At 40.5% G+C, this 17,481-nt stretch overlaps 1 protein-coding gene across 1 annotated transcript; it reads left to right on the top strand.

Moving 5' to 3' along the window:
* The first annotated feature begins 8,435 nt into the window (after positions 1–8,435).
* rpe (ribulose-5-phosphate-3-epimerase) lies at positions 8,436–13,394 on the top strand. The gene is made up of 6 exons (XM_084908698.1): positions 8,436–8,631; positions 8,984–9,063; positions 9,141–9,280; positions 9,461–9,595; positions 12,534–12,620; positions 12,723–13,394. Exons 1-6 carry the CDS (start codon positions 8,510–8,512, stop codon positions 12,843–12,845), a joined length of 687 nt encoding a protein of 228 aa, XP_084764824.1. The 5' UTR covers positions 8,436–8,509; the 3' UTR covers positions 12,846–13,394.
* The last annotated feature ends 4,087 nt before the right edge of the window (positions 13,395–17,481 follow it).

Here is a 17,481-nt window from a genome sequence, read left to right as displayed (position 1 = left end):
CAAACAGTCTTTCGTAAAAGCATATAATTTGTTCTCATGTCTTTAGTTGAATCTATGAAAAATGCCAAAGATAACACATTGCTATAAAATAGCATTTTTCCACCAACAAGGTGATTTCCAAAGAGCTGTTAGCTGAACACTTGGCATATATATATGATGTGTCCTTGAACAATTTTAAGAAACTGGACAAGTAAAGTAAAAAAAAAAAACCCCAAGAAGTCAGGTCTAAAAAAAGTAACTACAGTAGATGAATGCTACGTGAAAGCCATGACTTTCAGAAAAAGAAAAAAATCCAGCAAAATCCTGAAACAGGACCTGAAAGATGCATCTGGCCCTTCAACTGACCCATCTCCAGTGGCTGTCAAGATGCTGTCTTAAAAAAGGGAAGGAAGGAGAAAAGGCTGAGGTATGCCAAACTACACAAGAACTGAACTGAAACAGGTCTTACCGAGAGATCAATTCAAATGTGAAATTCTCTGTTCAAATCATTGTCACTATGTTTGGAGGAGGAGAGCAGGAGACCGGTGCCACAACGAGCGTCTACAACCATCTGTAAAACATGATGGAAATTGTCAAAATTAATGGAATTTGGAACCAAGAAAAATATCATCAGATTTTTACCATCTGGAAAGACTCTGATTGGCAACAGCTTAATTTACAGCATTACAGACACACTGCCAGGGTAGTAAAAGCACATCTGGGTAGAAAAAGCACACAATGAAACATTATCAGTCATGGATCAGCCTCCCTAGAGCCCGGATCGAAATGTTCTCAAAACAGCTTGAACAGCAGCCAACATCCAAAGATGAGTTTTGGAATGTCCATCAAGAAGACTGGAGAACTTTCCCCAAAGACTACGGAGAGAATTCACAAGAAAGCTTGCCTAAGAGCTGGCAGTGAAGACAGTGGTTATAGTTGGTTATAATAGTCATAGTTTTTATAGTTTTATTTTGTGGTAATTATACTGATTTCTAGGCCCAGTTCAAACCACTTCAGATCCACACTATGTTTTAATGTGTGATATTTTTTTAATTTATAAATTGTTTCCAAATATTACAAAATAAAATCTTGAAGTCTTAAAATTTACTCCGCTTCCTGTAAAACATTGAAAATACCATTTTGCCTCAAAGTGAATACTTTTGATCATTAGAACATTCTGAAGACAGTTTTTGGTTTAAAAACTTTTTATATTTTTTGCTCTTTTTTCCACCACTAAAGTAGTAAAATTCACAAATGATTGTTTTAGGCAGTTTGACATAGTTCACTTACTGCTCTCCTCCCTGGAGAGCCATCCTAGTCAAAATCCTGTCAGGAGAGCATTTGACCTGAACGACAGGAAGAGAAAATGTCACAGAGAGTTAGCGTCTGCATCCGCGTAAGATGTGAACAAGTGGTTGAACTTGTACACACACACATAACTGCATATATATGTATATGTATATATATATATATATATATATATATATATATATATATATATATTCACTCTTTTTACTTACCTTTCCCTGTGCTGCAGTTGAAATCCCTAAATTGCTCCTCGTTGAGAAAAAAGGATTTGGGCGAATTTGTCTAAACTGCTTGGCTCTTTAGCACGCTCCACAGTGGGTCCAGCAGCTGTTCAAGGCACCAGATGGGGTCAGAATCCATCCTCCCACTTAAATCATGCGATAGTGATGGTTCTCAAATATTTTTCGCAATAAGTTTATTTTGTCCAAAGGAAATGGACGCTCAGTGCCAAAGAGTTTTCTCCACAGCTGAGTCATGCTTAGCAGCTGATGTTCCTTTTAACATTTAATCTGTTTCCAACAGAGGAGAAAATAGTCACAATTCACAGTTTAGGCAGGATATGGATACAAAAACAAGTTGCTTTATGAAGAACTGGAGGACAAGTTGGCACACTAAATTCAGGACCGTGTACCTTTTTAGAAGAAGAAAGGAATGCTCATATAGTGTAGGACTGATCTTGGAAAGCATTTTTATTAGAAGTGGATTTACAGTTTTCATAAACCAAACCCCTGCACTCTGCAGGCACACACTGAGGGAAAATATTAAACTTGGCAGTGTTTTGTTGCATCCAGACTTCAAATATGAAAGATTAAATCAGGTGGATTACATTTTTTTATGAAGTCAGGAGGTGATCTTTGCTTAGATTAACCTCTCTGTGGGCTACTGATATTAAATCACCAAAAATATTCTTTATAAATGTGTTTTTATTCTCCTATAACCCCATGCTATTATTTTTAAAAAAATATGCTCCCACTTCTGGGCTTTTGAAGTGACAAGTCCAGCATGAAGCACTAAATTACGACTCATGGAAGATTGCATTTCTCCCTAGAGGGGGGTTTTCACAGGCAATTACTGTTTTATGCTTGCCACTAGTGCTAGGAAGTGTGCTGTGGTCAGGGCACACATGCCGAGGTCATGTCAAAGAATACAAACCATGACGTATGCCGGGTGATGCTGTTTAAATAAAATCCTGTGCACACCCCTCATTTCTGTTTTTCTTTTTTTTTCCCAAGGAGCCAGACTTTTTGGTCATTTTTAAAGTGGTCTTGAGCTTCTAATATTGGCTGCTTTTTCACTATTTTCAGTCCGGTCTTTGTACCTGACCATTTTCAGATGAATGTTTTTGTTTGTTAAGCCACTTAACACTGACCTATGAATCATTCAAGCATAAAAAGGCACCAAACTCAAGGGAACCAGTGTTATGTCTACAATAACAGACTTATTATTAGCAAAGAGCCAATTTTAAATTGTATCTTTAGGCACTTTGTTACAATAGCCTGTTGCACAAACACATAATTTGAAGGCCAAAGACATAGTTTAAAATGGTCTCAGTGGAAGGGTGGCTGTCAAGAAGTCAGTCTTACTGAAGGGAAAAAGGGAGAAAAGGCTGAGGTATGCCAAAATGCACAACAACTGGACTGAGAATCTGTGGCAACAGGTCTTATGTAGTGATTAATCCTTTTGTTTAAATCTTTGTTATTATATAACAGGATGTGAGAAGACATGTATGACAGTGAGTGTCTACAGCCGTCTGTAAAATCACTGCTGTGATTTTCAGCCAGTCATTTTGGGGCTCTTGTCAAAATGGATGAAATTTTGAATGCAGAAGAAAACCATCAGCATTTCCACCACTTAATACCAACTGGAAATCATCTGATTGGTAACAGTTTTGCTTTTCAGCATTACAATGATCCCAAACACACTGCACTGATGCAACAAAAGCATACCTGGACAGAAAAACACACAATGGAACACCGTCAGCCTTGGATAGGCGTCCCCAGAGCACAGACTTCAAAATTACTGAAGCAGTGTGAGACCATCTTGACAGAAAATAGAACAAAAGATCCTAAAAGTTGATTTATCACTTGGATGGGTGATGAAATGCTATGTCCAGATGAACAGAATGAACTTTTTGGGATTTCCTTACCTGGTTGACTCAGCATACATCAAGACAAGAGCTTTGAAAGGAGAACTATTCCTGAAGACAGCTTAAAGAAATGAGAAGACTTCGGGGGTGGGGTGCCCTCGGCCTCTCGGCCTGGGGCTCGGTCACTCTGGCGCAGCTGGCTGCCGGCGGAGTTCACGGGCACGTCACTGCAACCCCCCCTGGCTTCTGCTCCCCGGCTGCTGAGTGACCCCTCATCTGGGGCTCTCCTCAGCTCTTTCTGGGATAGTGGCGCGGCTGCCCCTCTGTTGGTCTTCCTTGGTCTCTTGTGTTCTGAGGGCCTCTGGATGTCTGGAGTCTTGATCTCCTCCATACCTGCTTCATGCCCTGGAGGACGGGGCTGTGGCTCCCCACACCCTCTAGCAGATCATTACCTGAAGGAACCTTTTAAAAACAAGCGCGTCCATGCTCACAGGTGTACACACGGGTGCTCACACACACAAACTACACCCTTTTTGGCTCCTACCTCAAAGCACCTGTGCGCTGTCGATATTACGTGCTGCACAATAATGTTTAATATTTAGTATTTACTGTTATATTCCCATATATCATCGTGATGTTGTTTATTGTATTGCTCTCTTTTTCTTCTGCTTGTTTTCTTTTTTCTTTTTCAACAGGTGATCCAGGTGATTGATATATGTATTTTTTTGTCTGCTTATTTAGTTGGTTTTTGTTTTTTTGCCCTTTATCCCCGTCCCTCTTCTCTGCTGTTTTTCCCCCTCTTCCTTTCTCCCTTTTCTTTTCCTCATCCATAATTCTGATGGCAAAAGAACCAAACGGGACAGGCAAATAAAAAAAAAAAAAAAGAAATGAGAAGAAACCTGCCTAAGAGAGCTCAGGCTGTGTTGCAGAATGAAGGTGGTCTTACCAAATATTGACTTTGAAGCTTGTTAGAATTACTCAAGCTGTTTTTGTCTGATATACTGTTTTTCTAATGTACCTTTGCCCACATGTCACATATAGCATCCTTGTAACGTGTCTAAACTTAAGATACATACACAAAAGAAGGAAACAAAGTTGATCAGGAGCATTAACCTAGCCGAGGGAGGTAGCGCCCACCCCACCCTTCCCTTTCCACTTATGGACCCCGACCACGATGACATAAAGCCAAGGAAGGGAGAGGCTAAAAAGATATGTTCCACACTGTCCTTCTGACCATCACAAAAAGGGTAATTCCTGTTTGTTTGTTCAGGCTTTTAGAGTTCAACTCCTAGCGAGATGAAGGAGGAAGGTTACAATCAAGATAATACATAAAAGGTTTGGAGTTGCACCAAGTTCTTAATAATCAACAACAGAACAGGAAAAACGATAACACACTGAGCAGCATGGTCACCATTTGTGTTCCTGGTTTTAATTGTGGAGGGTTAAGGGTCACAAACCCAGCTTATGCGTAAACATGCATATGTGCTGCTGAATGTGCATGTACATACGATATCTGGAAGAGTACTTAAAACACAAACAGAGGGACTTTTTTTTCTTTTATGAACACACCATCCCTCCTGCAGATGATTAATTGTTATAGGATAGGCTGTCTCTATTATGTTGTGTTACCAGTATGATGGCATTAGCTGAGGTTGCCTCTGATTTGCTACTGTATATAATTAATTCTGGTACATGATTCACCTCAGAAGACTGTTAAGCTCTTTAAACACGTTCAGACATGCTCGGGAACACACACTGCTGGGTGCCAGTTAATTAGCAACCTCAACACCAGAGTCCTAATCTGCAGGGACGTATCGTTATTACTGCTGCCAATGAAGCCGCATGCCAACTTACTGAAAAAGTGTTGACACCTTGAATGCCGATGTGAGGCAAGTTTACTGGGAAAAACAAAGAACATTAATTCCTGTAACTGTCCAACCATGAAATTTCTTAAAATGGCAACTATAAATATGACGGACACACACTGACTCACTAGACCAGAGAATGGAATTGATTAGTCTTCAGCTTTTATCCACATCAGCTCCTAATTGTCCTGATGTGCTGCTGAAAAGACATTTTTTTAACAGTCTTCACAGGCAAGTGAGATGCAGGAACGCATATAACAAGGGAACTTTCATCCACTAGCTCGTTGAGATCACTCACCATGAAGAAGTAGAAAATATAGAGGAGGCTACAGACGGGCATTTGAGGATTTTCAGTCATCCAAATAGACTCTGAAATAAATTGTGCTTTGAAGTCTGTGGAGAGGTCCACCCTCTCACTTTAGTGTTAAGTAGGTAAGATGAGATGGCGTGGTATTATAAGCAAACAAACATGGCTCATGGCTTCATTCATGCTTTGTAGATGACTACAATGTATCTTAAAAACTTGACAATATGACAACATGAACATTGTATGTGTTGGGAAAATGATATTATTTTTTTAAAATGCTTATTGAGAAATTGCATTATATGTAGTGCATAATCACTGACATGCATGTGATAATATGTGACATTATGCGGCTGATACAAAGCTGATTTTTCAATTTTTTTTTTTGTTTTTAAGAATACGTCAAGAATGAACAAGTACAGCTTGAAAACATCTGACAAATGACTGCAAGTCACATTCCTCAGCAGTCCCTCCTCCTCTTAACCATAAAAAGGTGTGTGTCCCCAGTAAACAGAGGCTTATGGTTGGCTTGGTTGTGCATGGTGTTAAAGCTGTTTAAAAGTAAGAATGCTTTTCTTTCATTTTGTGTTTTGGTCAGCTGCAGGAAAAAGAATGACTGCCTCTTCAACCTAAAACACAAATTCATCAACTGGGCTTGCCGGCAGTGGTTTGACCTTGAGTGTGACCCAAGTAGAAAGAGACTTTTCAAGCACTCCTAAATTTAAATTTTTTCTAAATCACTTAACGAGCTGCAGTGAATCACCTCTCTCATCAGAACGGCTCGAGAGAGTGAGACACTTTGCACAGAGAAAAACTGTGAAGGACTGTTGTATGAGCCGACCAATAAAACGCCCCTTTCAACAACTGCACCAGCCCATTATATGGTTTTCAAACCTCAAAGCTTCGTTTTTGTGATGCCTTCTTCAGTTTCTTGAGGCCCCCAGCTTCTCTGCGGCACAAACGTATCCTGCCTGAGCCCTTCTTAGAATCTGTGTGTATCATGACCGCTTGTCAATCAGGATAAGCCATGCCTCTAGTATTTCCATCACTGCAGTGGTAATGCAAAAAACTTGGCCAGAACTCCTAAATGTCAAATTCCGTTGAGCCTATCTGGGTATAACAGCGCAACTCTTGTGGCTTCCAGAGTGCTGCAGAGAGGCTCAGCTCAGCTTTCTGCTCGTTATAAATCACAGCAGCTTACTCAGTCATCTGGAAAAATATTCAAACTATTTTAGGGAACTGCATCCAGAACGGTGAAAGCGACAAACAAATCACACAATAGGGAGCTAAAAGTAAACTGAGATGAATTATAACTCATTTAAGCTTCTATACCAACTTGTGCCAACTAACCATGAATGGGGGCATACCAAATGTGATGTAACATGTAAATACATTATTGGAGACTTAAGTTTTCTATGCAGGTGTCAGGTCCTGTGGGAGGTTTTTAGGAGACTTACATGTATTTGGTTTTTTTGGGGGTGGTTGTTTGTTTCATTTACTTGGAAGCCAGCCTTTTTCAATAATAATCAATCAAACTTTTCTTCACAGACAGACTTATATTAATGCCTTCAAAGTAGCGATTGAGTCACGCTAACATATATTTATGACAGAGAGAGGTCATAAGAATAAACTTGTTAAATCTAAGAGAGATTCAACCATAAAGCAATGGTCAATTGCAGAGAAAAAGACAGGAGCAGAAAGCATGCTAAACAATTAGAATTCAGAAAGGTTACAAACAACTTAACAATTTCAGGCCTTTTTACACCATTTACTGCATCCAATTACTTTTTACAGCAGCATCCAATTACTTAAAGTGACTGAGGCAGCTGCAGATCGGGAGGTAGAGTAGGCCTTCTACTAATTGGAAGGTCGTTGGTTTGATCCTTGGCTCCCCTAGTCTGCATGTTTAAGTATCCTTAGGCGAGATACTGAACCTCGAGTTGCCACCAATGCATCTATGCGAGTCTGTGTGAATGTTAGGCAAAGCGCTTAGGCATAGAAAAAGTGTTTGTGTGCATATGTGTGAGGAATGAGTGAATGAGGCTTGCAGTCAGAAAGCAATTTGAGTGTGCAAATTGAGTAGAACAGAGCTATCTAAGTGCAGCCCATTTACTAATTTGTGTTTGCATAATTATCTGTTGTGATGTCTCATGAAATGGATTTGCCTTGTTCTAAAAATATACCAACCCCCCCCCAAAACAAAAAAAGATTTGCTAGAAATTGTTGCACCTACTTATTACATTGTGGGGGAAATAACTATTATAGGTGTTTTTTCAACCATTTTTTTTTCTTCTTCTTTTTTTAAGAGGCTTTGTTAGTGTGATCTTTCTTTTTCCCAATCAGCCCTCTGCTGTTCAGATAAAAACCACTAATATATGTAGGAGCTCGTTGCTATGAGCTCTGCGCCATCTAGTGTCAAAATGCACACATTGTCTTAACCTGAAGGCGGAAGTGTGACAACAAACTGAAGGCGGAAGTGTGACAACAAAACATGTGAGAGAAAGTTATCAAACTACCCACTGACACTTAGAGCAAAACAGGAAAGTTTTTGAAAAAAGTTAAGATGTTAAAAAATACGTCTTTATTCATTCATAATTTTAGTACTTTATTAAAATTTGGATAGTTGCCTTTAGCTTGTTTAAGCATAAAAATGTGATAATACATACTTTGAAGATATATATCGACGGGAAGAATATCACAAATGAAAAGACAGATGTCTTAAAGACAGTCACACGTTTATCTAGCTTCTTCTTAGCATAAAACACAGACTTGCATGATGTCCTAAATATCTTCGAAGCTTGTCTATGCTGCCTAGCTAAATATTTCTCCACGTCACGACGCCAGACGTTTCGCTCCCAGTTCTTGGATTTTATTTTGAAAGTCATCAGCGGAAGTTGAGCTTTACGGTACGGCGAGCTTGTCCTGTTAGGCGCCAGGCTGCATGCAGAGAAATACAGCATTAACAGCATGGCTTACAGTGCGAAGATCGGTCCGTCCATCCTGAGCAGCGACCTGTCCTGTTTGGGCAGCGAGTGTGTGAGGATGATGGAGTGTGGGGCGGATTACCTGCATCTGGACGTCATGGATGGGTCAGTTGGTTAGCATATAGTTTACCTGTCGTGCTAGCTGCTAGCAAGCCAATTTCAAGCTCAGTACTTGAGAGCCAAAGTTGGCTAACATCAACAAGCTAACCTAGCTTGTCAAAAGTTAAGCCGGGTAGGCGATATTTTTGTAACTGGTTTAAATGGAAGGCTAAAACATTTTGGGTGCTAAACTATTACAAGACTGTCTTTAAAGTGTTATTGCCTTATACTTCTCCGTGGTAGTTTTGACATTTTTAGCTTTCTCCACACTTACGCAAGACGTCAGTGTAAGCTTTTTATGCAAGATAAAGAGCACAACAGTTGCAATCTAAAAGTTTCTCTTTGTTTCCTCTTTAAGGCACTTTGTACCCAACATCACGTTTGGCCATCCCATGGTGGAGTGTTTGAGGAAGTCAGTAGGCCAAGACCCGTTCTTTGGTGAGACTTAATGATAAAACAATCACTGTTATTGTATTGTTGTGCCGCACAGTATTGGGACAGTGTGAATGTTGCAGATATGCACATGATGGTGTCTCGGCCTGAGCAATGGGTCAAGCCTATGGCCGCAGCAGGAGCCAATCAGTACACCTTCCACTTAGAGGCCACCACCAACCCTGGAAACCTCATTAAAGAGATTAGAGAGAGTGGCATGAAGGTGAGGAAAAGACCCCAAAAGAAGAGACAGACTTGCTTTACTTATTCAGTGCCTTGACGAAAAAGACATCTGCATAACTATAGTGTAATTGTATAATTGTAGTGATAGGGAATTATAAAACCCCGGCATTTGTTATAAACATGCGAGTGTTAAAGTGACCCTCGCTCACTTGTATTACAGGTGGGTTTGGCTATTAAGCCTGGTACTACTGTTGAAGAGCTGGCTCCCTGGGCTAACCAGATCGACATGGCTCTGGTAATGACTGTTGAACCTGGTTTTGGGGGACAAAAGTTTATGGAAGACATGATGCCCAAGGTAAGGACTAAGCAAAGATGGAAGAATGACCTTTCTAAAAAAAAAAAAAAAAAAAGTATTACACATAACCACAACAGAACAAATTGGATTTATCATACTTACTGAATTTACAATTTAGCACAGTGCAGTTTCTATACTCTTCATTAGCATATGAGGTGTGAAGTCATTGTTTGTCTTATTTGAGAAGTTTAAGAAAGGAAATTAAAGGAATATGCATTACAAAAACAGTGTGCGTTTCTCTGTACACTACCCCTAAAATTATCCAAATAAAAATACATAGTAAATGGTCATAGCATTAAAGACTGCACAGTATAATCATGGTAAAAAGAAAGCATGCACTCATACTGCTTCCACATGAATTAAGAGGGTACGTAGCAGCCAGGAGCGGCTAATTAAACACACTTCATTAACTGACCATCAGTAAGTGTGAAATGATAAAACAATCAAAAAGTAAAAGTGGACGTTTTGTTAATTTGTTGGTCTGGAGGATTCAGGTGTGTGTTAATTCTCTAGGATGAAGGATAACAGCATGATCTTACAGAAACGATTATTGCTATCCATCAATCTGGGAAGGGTTATAAGGTCATTTCCAAACAATTTGAAGTCTGTTATTCTACAGGGAGAAAGTTTGCTCATAGAAGGCAAACATTGAAGGCACTTGTCAATTTTCCATTGGTTGATGTCCCAGCAGATTTATCCCAAGGTTATTGGGTGCAATCCTCAAAGAAATTGCAAAAATCCCAAAAGCTACATCTCAGACTCTACAGGCCTCTGTGAGAAAGTTCATGACAGTAAAATTAGAAGATTGAACAAGAATGGGTTGTTTGAACGGGTTGCCAGGAGAAAGCCTCTTCTCTCTAGAGAGAACATGACAGCCCAGCTCATCTTTGCAAAGTTGCATCTGAGCAAACCACAAGACTTCTGGACCAATGTCCTTTTGACAGATGAGACGAATGTGGAGATGTCTGGCCAATAGGGCTGCACGATTAATCGTTAGAAAATCGCGATCTCGATTCATACTTATGTGCGATCTCATTTCCAAATGACAACGATTAAAAAAAAAAAAAAAAGACGACGACGACGATTGTACCGCATTTTGATCCGGGACGTAATCTGCATGAAAACAAGCGCTCACTCTTCCTGCTCAACAAATGACAAGGGCGGAGCCTTATACCACGTAATACAGAAACTGTGCCGTGTGATGCTAAAATTAGCAGGGAAAAAACAACGGTGAACACGTCAGGGATGACGAGAAAGTGACTGGAGAAAATCCGTCCCGGTCAACCACCCAAACATCAATAACGGGAACCTTATACAGCGCTTCCCTATACCCGTCGAACTTCCGCAGGCACAAAGACATTACGGAGGCTATCACTTATCACCTGACCAAAGATACGGCTCCCATCAACACTGTGCAAAATGAGGGATTTAGGAAAATGATCAACACCCTAGACAAACGCTACACAGTGCCGTCCCGCAACTATTTTTCTATTGTTGCACTACCTGCTCTATACACTCAGTGTCGAGCAACGGTGGAGACGGAATTTCAAGCAGTACAACATTTTGCGGCAACAACAAAACGTGAGACATTTGTTGTTTTTGTTTATTTATTGTTTTTATGTTCAGTCTCAACTGTTACGAAGTTGATGTGCAGTTAATAAGCGCAATAAATATTTATACTGGAAAAGAAAATCGTGAGAGAATCGTGATCTCAATTCTAAGCAAAAAAATCGTGCAGCCCTACTGGCCAAAGTGCACAGAGCCACGTTTGGTGAAAGCCAAACACATATCAGCACAAACAGCTCATACTGACTATCAGCACTCTGACAGAGGGGTGATAATTTGGACTTGTTTTGCAGCCACTGAGTCGACTATGAACTCCTCTGTATATCAAAGTATTCTAGTCAAATGTGACGGCATCTATCTGACAGTTACAGCTTGGCCCAAACTGGGTCACGTAACAGGACAATAATCCGAAACACAATAGCAAATCTGCAACAGAATGGCTGAAAAAAGAAAATAATCAAGGTGCTGCAATGGCCTAGTCAAAGTCCAGACTTCATACTGATTGAAATGCTGCAGTGGGCTCTTTAAAAGAGCTGCACATAAATTACCCACAAACCTCAAGAAATTGAAGCAACATTGTAAAGCAAAATGGGCCAAAAGTCCTTCAACACTGTAAGAGACGATAAAATCATACAGTCAGCTTCAAGTTATTGCTGCTAGAGGTGCTTCTAAAAACTACTGAATCATTGTCACACGCTGCTTCTAAATTTTGGCTTTGTTTTTATTAAATGAATAATGACACAGTATAATATGCAGTGTATTATTGCTCACCTGAGCTTGTATTAAAATAATTGTAAGCAAGGATCAGATCTTTTTTTAAAATGTCCTGATATGTAAACACTTAGAACTGATAGTGTATTTTACCATGACTATTCTTTGTAGCCAGCCTGCTGTGGGCAATGCTGGTTTTCCACAAGCATAGCCCACAGCAGGCTGATACAAAATATTGCATTGCAGACTTAGAAAAAAGCAGTGCAATGGGTTCAGGTATATGTGAAGTATGTGGTGTATAAGTGCTGCCGGGCCTTTGTAGTGATCACGTACAGATGTTTTTCAGATGAATCTGTGTGTTCCATTTTGAGGAGGACCTCTTGTGTGGGTGAAAATGTGGTGTAAAAAGCAAAAAACTGATCCAAGGCACACTCTGTATGATTTGTGCAGACTGTTGGTTATTGACAGTTCTGAAAACATTATTCAGTCATTATTGAAGCAGATATTTACCACAATATAGTGGTTTTGTTTGGCCTGCAGTCTGGTTGAGGAGGGGTGCATGTGATTAAACCGGCATTATTGTGTGCCTTTGCTCTCCTACTAATCTGTGAAAATTGTATTTGGCACATTTTGAGTTCTTTTCTGTGTATGTGTGACCCAGGTAAGCTGGCTGCGGAGTCAGTTCCCATCATTAGATATTGAAGTAGACGGAGGGGTCGGTCCTGACTCTATTCACAAGTGTGCAGAGGTAAACGATGCATACACGACAGGCTAATCAAATAACCGTCTAAAATCAAAATGTATATGCTTTTAGGTTTTCTGACATTTTGTTTGCTCCCATTTGCTCTAGGCAGGGGCTAACATGATTGTGTCAGGCAGTGCTGTGATTGGCAGTGATGACCCTCGTTCTGTCATCGCCCTCCTGCGCACCGTGGTGGCCGAAGCAATCCAGAAACGCTCGCTGGACCGCTGAGATGTTCTATTTATGGTCCTCACAGCGACGCTCTACCTACCTGTCCCAGCAACACCACCACAGCAGCCAGCAGAAAGGAATCAATATGGACATTTCTGGGTTAGAGGTTGAGGGTCCAAGTCTGAACAGGGGGCTTCAGTGGAGGGTGTGTGTTGACAGCCAAATCCAAATCACTTTGATGGAGTGAACTTGCGTCGTGCCTCCTAAAACTTGAACTTCATCCTTTTTGCCACAGTCTCCTGAATAGTTAACTCAAAACGAGTCTCACCTCAGCATAGGAACATCTATTTCAGGACTGGAGCCAATGCTACTCTGAGAAACTCTGTAAACATTCCTGAGTATTGTTTTGATTTACACTGTGTTCTCCCTATGAATCACAGAAATAAAATGGCCCAGATATCATGGTTCATACATCACAAAATCCAATTTTGACTCGTTCATTGTTGTTGAAATCACAAGCTGTTTACTGTTATACTGAGTAGAAGTATTGTACACCACTAAATCAAACCATGAAATTTGATTTTGCAGATTAAAAAGTTAAAAGTGAAAGGAAGTGTGTGTTCTTTGCAGTTTGACCATAAATGTGTATTATACATTATGTACTTATATCATTGGGTACACTGCTTAACAACACAAATGCCTAGTTAGCCAATTACATTGTATTTACTCAAGCATTTAGGCATAAAGAACTAGAATGGGTGAAGAAGAGTGATTTAAGTGACTTTGAACACGGTGTGGTGGCTGGTGTTAGACGGCTGGTCTGATTTTTTTTATTTTTTATTTTTCCCAGAAACTGCTGATCTACTGGAATTTTCCCACACAACCAGGGTCCAAAAATATCCAGTGAGCAGCAGTTATCTGGGTGTGTTTGTGTCAGAGGTTGGAGGAGAATGAATGGCTAGACGCATTCAGATTAGAAGTCTACATTTAACAGCACACTACAACCAAAGTAGTTGTGGTGTGTTGCCGGAACATTTTTTTTCAATGCACAACACGTCCAGCCTCAACGTAGAAAAACTATAACAATAGAAAGCCATACTGGGTGGTGCACCTGTAAGAACAGGAAACTGATGGTAGAATTCCAACCTGGTCTGATGAGTTTGGATTTCTGCAGCAACATTTGAATGGCAGGGACAGAATTTAGCATAAATGACATGAAAGCATGAATCCATCCTTCGTCTTGATGCATGCTTAATCATCCAGGTAAGTAAATCTCCAAAAGTGGATTCTGTTCATCTGGACGTAGCGTTTTCAGTGGGAGAAACGCTCCGTCACTCATCCAAGTGACTTCTTCAGTCTCAGGTGACTGCAGGTTTCCCCAACGCTACATGCAGATGAACAGAATCAACTTTTGGAGATTTGGAGAATCCATCCTTTGTTGCATCAAGAATACAGGTATGTCGTAGAGCTGAAATGGTGGTCGGGGGGGATTTTTCTGGCTCATTTGGACCCCTTAATTCTAGTTGAGCATTGTTTAAATACCACAGCTTTTATGCATGCCTTAAGACCACAGTGTACACATCTTCTGACAGCTGCTTCCAGCAAGATAACACATCACAAAGCTCAAATCATCTCAAACAGCTTTCTTGAGCTGACTGAGCTCACTGTACTCAAATGGTCTTCACGGCCACCAGATCTCATCGGCATCCAACTCGGTACTAGAAAGGTGTTGTAGGTTGTGATCCTGTTTAAATGGCTGAAACACTTCAAGCAAGTCAAAAATGTGGAGTACACTGAATTTTATCCAGCAGGCACTTCTCTCTATTTGTGAAAATAGAAGGATGTCCATGTTACAGGCTACTGCAAATCCAGTCTTAATACAATAATTCAGTGTAAAGATGCATGTAAGTAATGCCTGCAGCAGTATGAAAGAGAAACAAATGTTAATAGTTTAACACACTGTAAATATTTTAGATATAAAATTGGAGCTGCCTCAATGAGACAGAACTGTAGGTGCTCCTTAAACATTAATCTTGCAGCAATAATCTTGAATTCAAACCCCATTTTACATTAGTGGAGCTAATGAACAGCAGGTGAACATATTTCAGTTCTCGGGAATGAGTATCACAGAGAACCTGTCACTGCCGGCACACACCTGCCTGGTTAAGGACGCTCAGGAGTGACTGTACTTCTTAAGAAAACTGAATTTTCGTGTCAAGTTCTTGTTAACTTTTACTCAGGAGCAGTGGAGAGCAACTTAACTAGAAGCATCACAAAATGCTTTGATTTTCACCAGCATCCATCTATTGAGCCTCACTGTTAACAGTGAGGTATCTGCACACAGCTCAAAGGATACTAAAAAAAATACCCACCACAGCCTGTTTACCCTGCTGCCATCTGGCAAAACAAGGAGGGATCCAATGCTGTACCACCAGACTTCGGAGCGGTTTGTTTCCTCGGGCAATTTAGTTATTATTCTTTGTTAGTGCAATACATTTCCAAAATTTGAATTTGTCATAAAACCTTGTGTTATATGTTGACAATTAAATCTTACATTTCACTGCAGCAGCCTGCTCGATCTCTTCTACTATTGATATTGAGTCTGTTTTTATTAATCCTCACTCAGGTTTTCAGTGTTAGACTTCTGCTTGTCACTGGGTATATTTTCCACAGCTCTTTTAACTCAAGTGGAAGGAGATTAATGGCTCCTCCACAGAGAAAATCTAGAGTACATGATCCAAGCTGCGTGACTGGCTTCCACTGATTTTTTTCCCCCTCTCCTATTTGTACACAAGATGGCGAGTTTGGACAAAAACCTTTTTGATTAAATAGTCAGGGGTGTATTTATTCATTTGTAAACATGAACAAATATTTTACAAGCCTCCAGATTAAAAACTCTGTGCTGTAATCTATGGTGTGTTCAGGCTTACTGGTGTGAACAGCAACGCTACAAATTCAGCAGATAATTGGACACAGAGTGATTGCTGTGAATAAGAGGAGCCGTCTGTCTCTCTGCATATTGACAACACTGCTTTAACCTTTGACTGCTTTTCAAAGACGTTTATTGCCCTGTCAGTTTCAATCATTACACTGAAAAAAGGGGGCTGTTATTTTTCAATTGATTACTGTCTCGCAGTGGTGCCAGTGTCTGATTTGTTTGAACAAGGAGAAATGCAAGTTTACGAGCAGGATGTGTTTCCAGGAATCGATACGTAGCATTGCATTTGTTGAATCAGATTTGGATGCAGAACCTCCTTTTTCCCGCACACCCAGAAAGACCAGAGACATATCTGTGGTTTCTCTCATCTCTTTATCTGCTGAAAGAATCCCTCCTGTCAATGAGAATCACCCATGACATACTTCAAACTGCAAGCAGCTCACTCTTAATAATGCAGCATATGTCTTGGAGGCAATTCACAGAGCTGCTGAAATATTGATGCCTAAAAATCTGTATTTTTATTTTAACATCACAGATAACGGCAGATAATGTCATCATCTTTGCTTACAGGGCCGATGCACACGTGTATATAGAGGTTTGCATACTGTGTGAGCGTGTTACAGTTGCATTTGTGTATTATATGTGTGTTTGCGCATTATTGGGTGAATCTCCTGTGACCGATTTCTGTTCTAATAGAGGATGACAGCCGTTTTGTATGCCTGTGTTGCTGCCACTTGGAAATGAGAGACAATTCAATGTGAGTGAGTCGTCAGCACCTACACATGCTCCACACTACTTAAGCCATGTCGTAGTGTCATTATTAGTTAATTGACAGTTGCTGTTTCACTCTCCACACTATCTACATGCCATTTGTTGATTTGTTACAAAGTTATAAAAGCAGAGAGAGAGAAATGTCGGCAGCAGCAGTAGAAACAAGGACAGAACTGGTTCGCGGGGGTTAGAGGATGCTCAAAGAGGGACATATGCACACACCTCACATACTGGCCCTTAACTTATAGATCAAAGTCAGCCATGACAACAACATCCAGAGGTACTGTTATTTGTGGTTAAAGGCCATAATAGATGTGGGAATGACTGGAGCACAGAGAAGAATGGTCCCAGATCAATCAGCCTATCAGCCACAGTACCTATGCCTTTCACAGCATGCTGCTGGCCTTGTGCAAAATAAAACAATGGACACACACCACACACTGGGAATGGCTGAGAGCGCCCGCGCGAGCAGGTGTTGAAAGTCCACAAAACGATTTTACACTAAAAAAATGATTCAGACAGCCGTCATGCGGGGCTTTTGATCTTCAGAGAGCTGAATGTCTCAATGCCTGGCAGAGGTGTTTGCAGACTTCAACAGAGTACCACAGGGTGTACAACCAAACAGTGAAGGTGGTCAGATCAGCAAACAGCATGTCCCTCCAGAACCTGTCTCGATAGACTGCAGTTCACACATTACCACAACAGGGTTCTGCTTTAACACCTGGTTTGAGTATGAGTATCTACATCTACATCTGGTAAATATACCCCAGGGTCTCAGACATTCTGATACCGGTATCTCTTACCATATGCATGATCACGAGAGATGAAAAACAAGATAGGAAAGCCTACTACATGCTGTCAAATACTCAACTGGCTCATCCAAAGACGCCGTTTGAAGTAGCTAGCTTGTCACAGGGGAATATGTTTTTTATGTTTCTGTATTTTCCTCTCCTACTCTTTTCTCTGCTGCCATTTATTTTGTTCCAT

Source organism: Perissodus microlepis, chromosome 16 (assembly GCF_051167445.1).
Source record: "Perissodus microlepis isolate ML-2025 ecotype Zambia chromosome 16, ASM5116744v1, whole genome shotgun sequence".
In the NCBI taxonomy this organism is placed as follows: Eukaryota; Metazoa; Chordata; class Actinopteri; order Cichliformes; family Cichlidae; genus Perissodus; species Perissodus microlepis.
This window is presented reverse-complemented; position numbering and strand designations above follow the sequence as displayed.

Coding starts and splice junctions, on each gene's coding strand:
- rpe (XM_084908698.1), top strand. CDS start 8,510: ATGGCTTACAGTGCGAAGATCGGTCCGTCCATCCTGAGCAGCGACCTG. Junction 9,064..9,140: donor AGGCCAAGACCCGTTCTTTG/GTGAGACTTAAT, acceptor TGAATGTTGCAG/ATATGCACATGATGGTGTCT. Junction 12,621..12,722: donor CTATTCACAAGTGTGCAGAG/GTAAACGATGCA, acceptor CATTTGCTCTAG/GCAGGGGCTAACATGATTGT.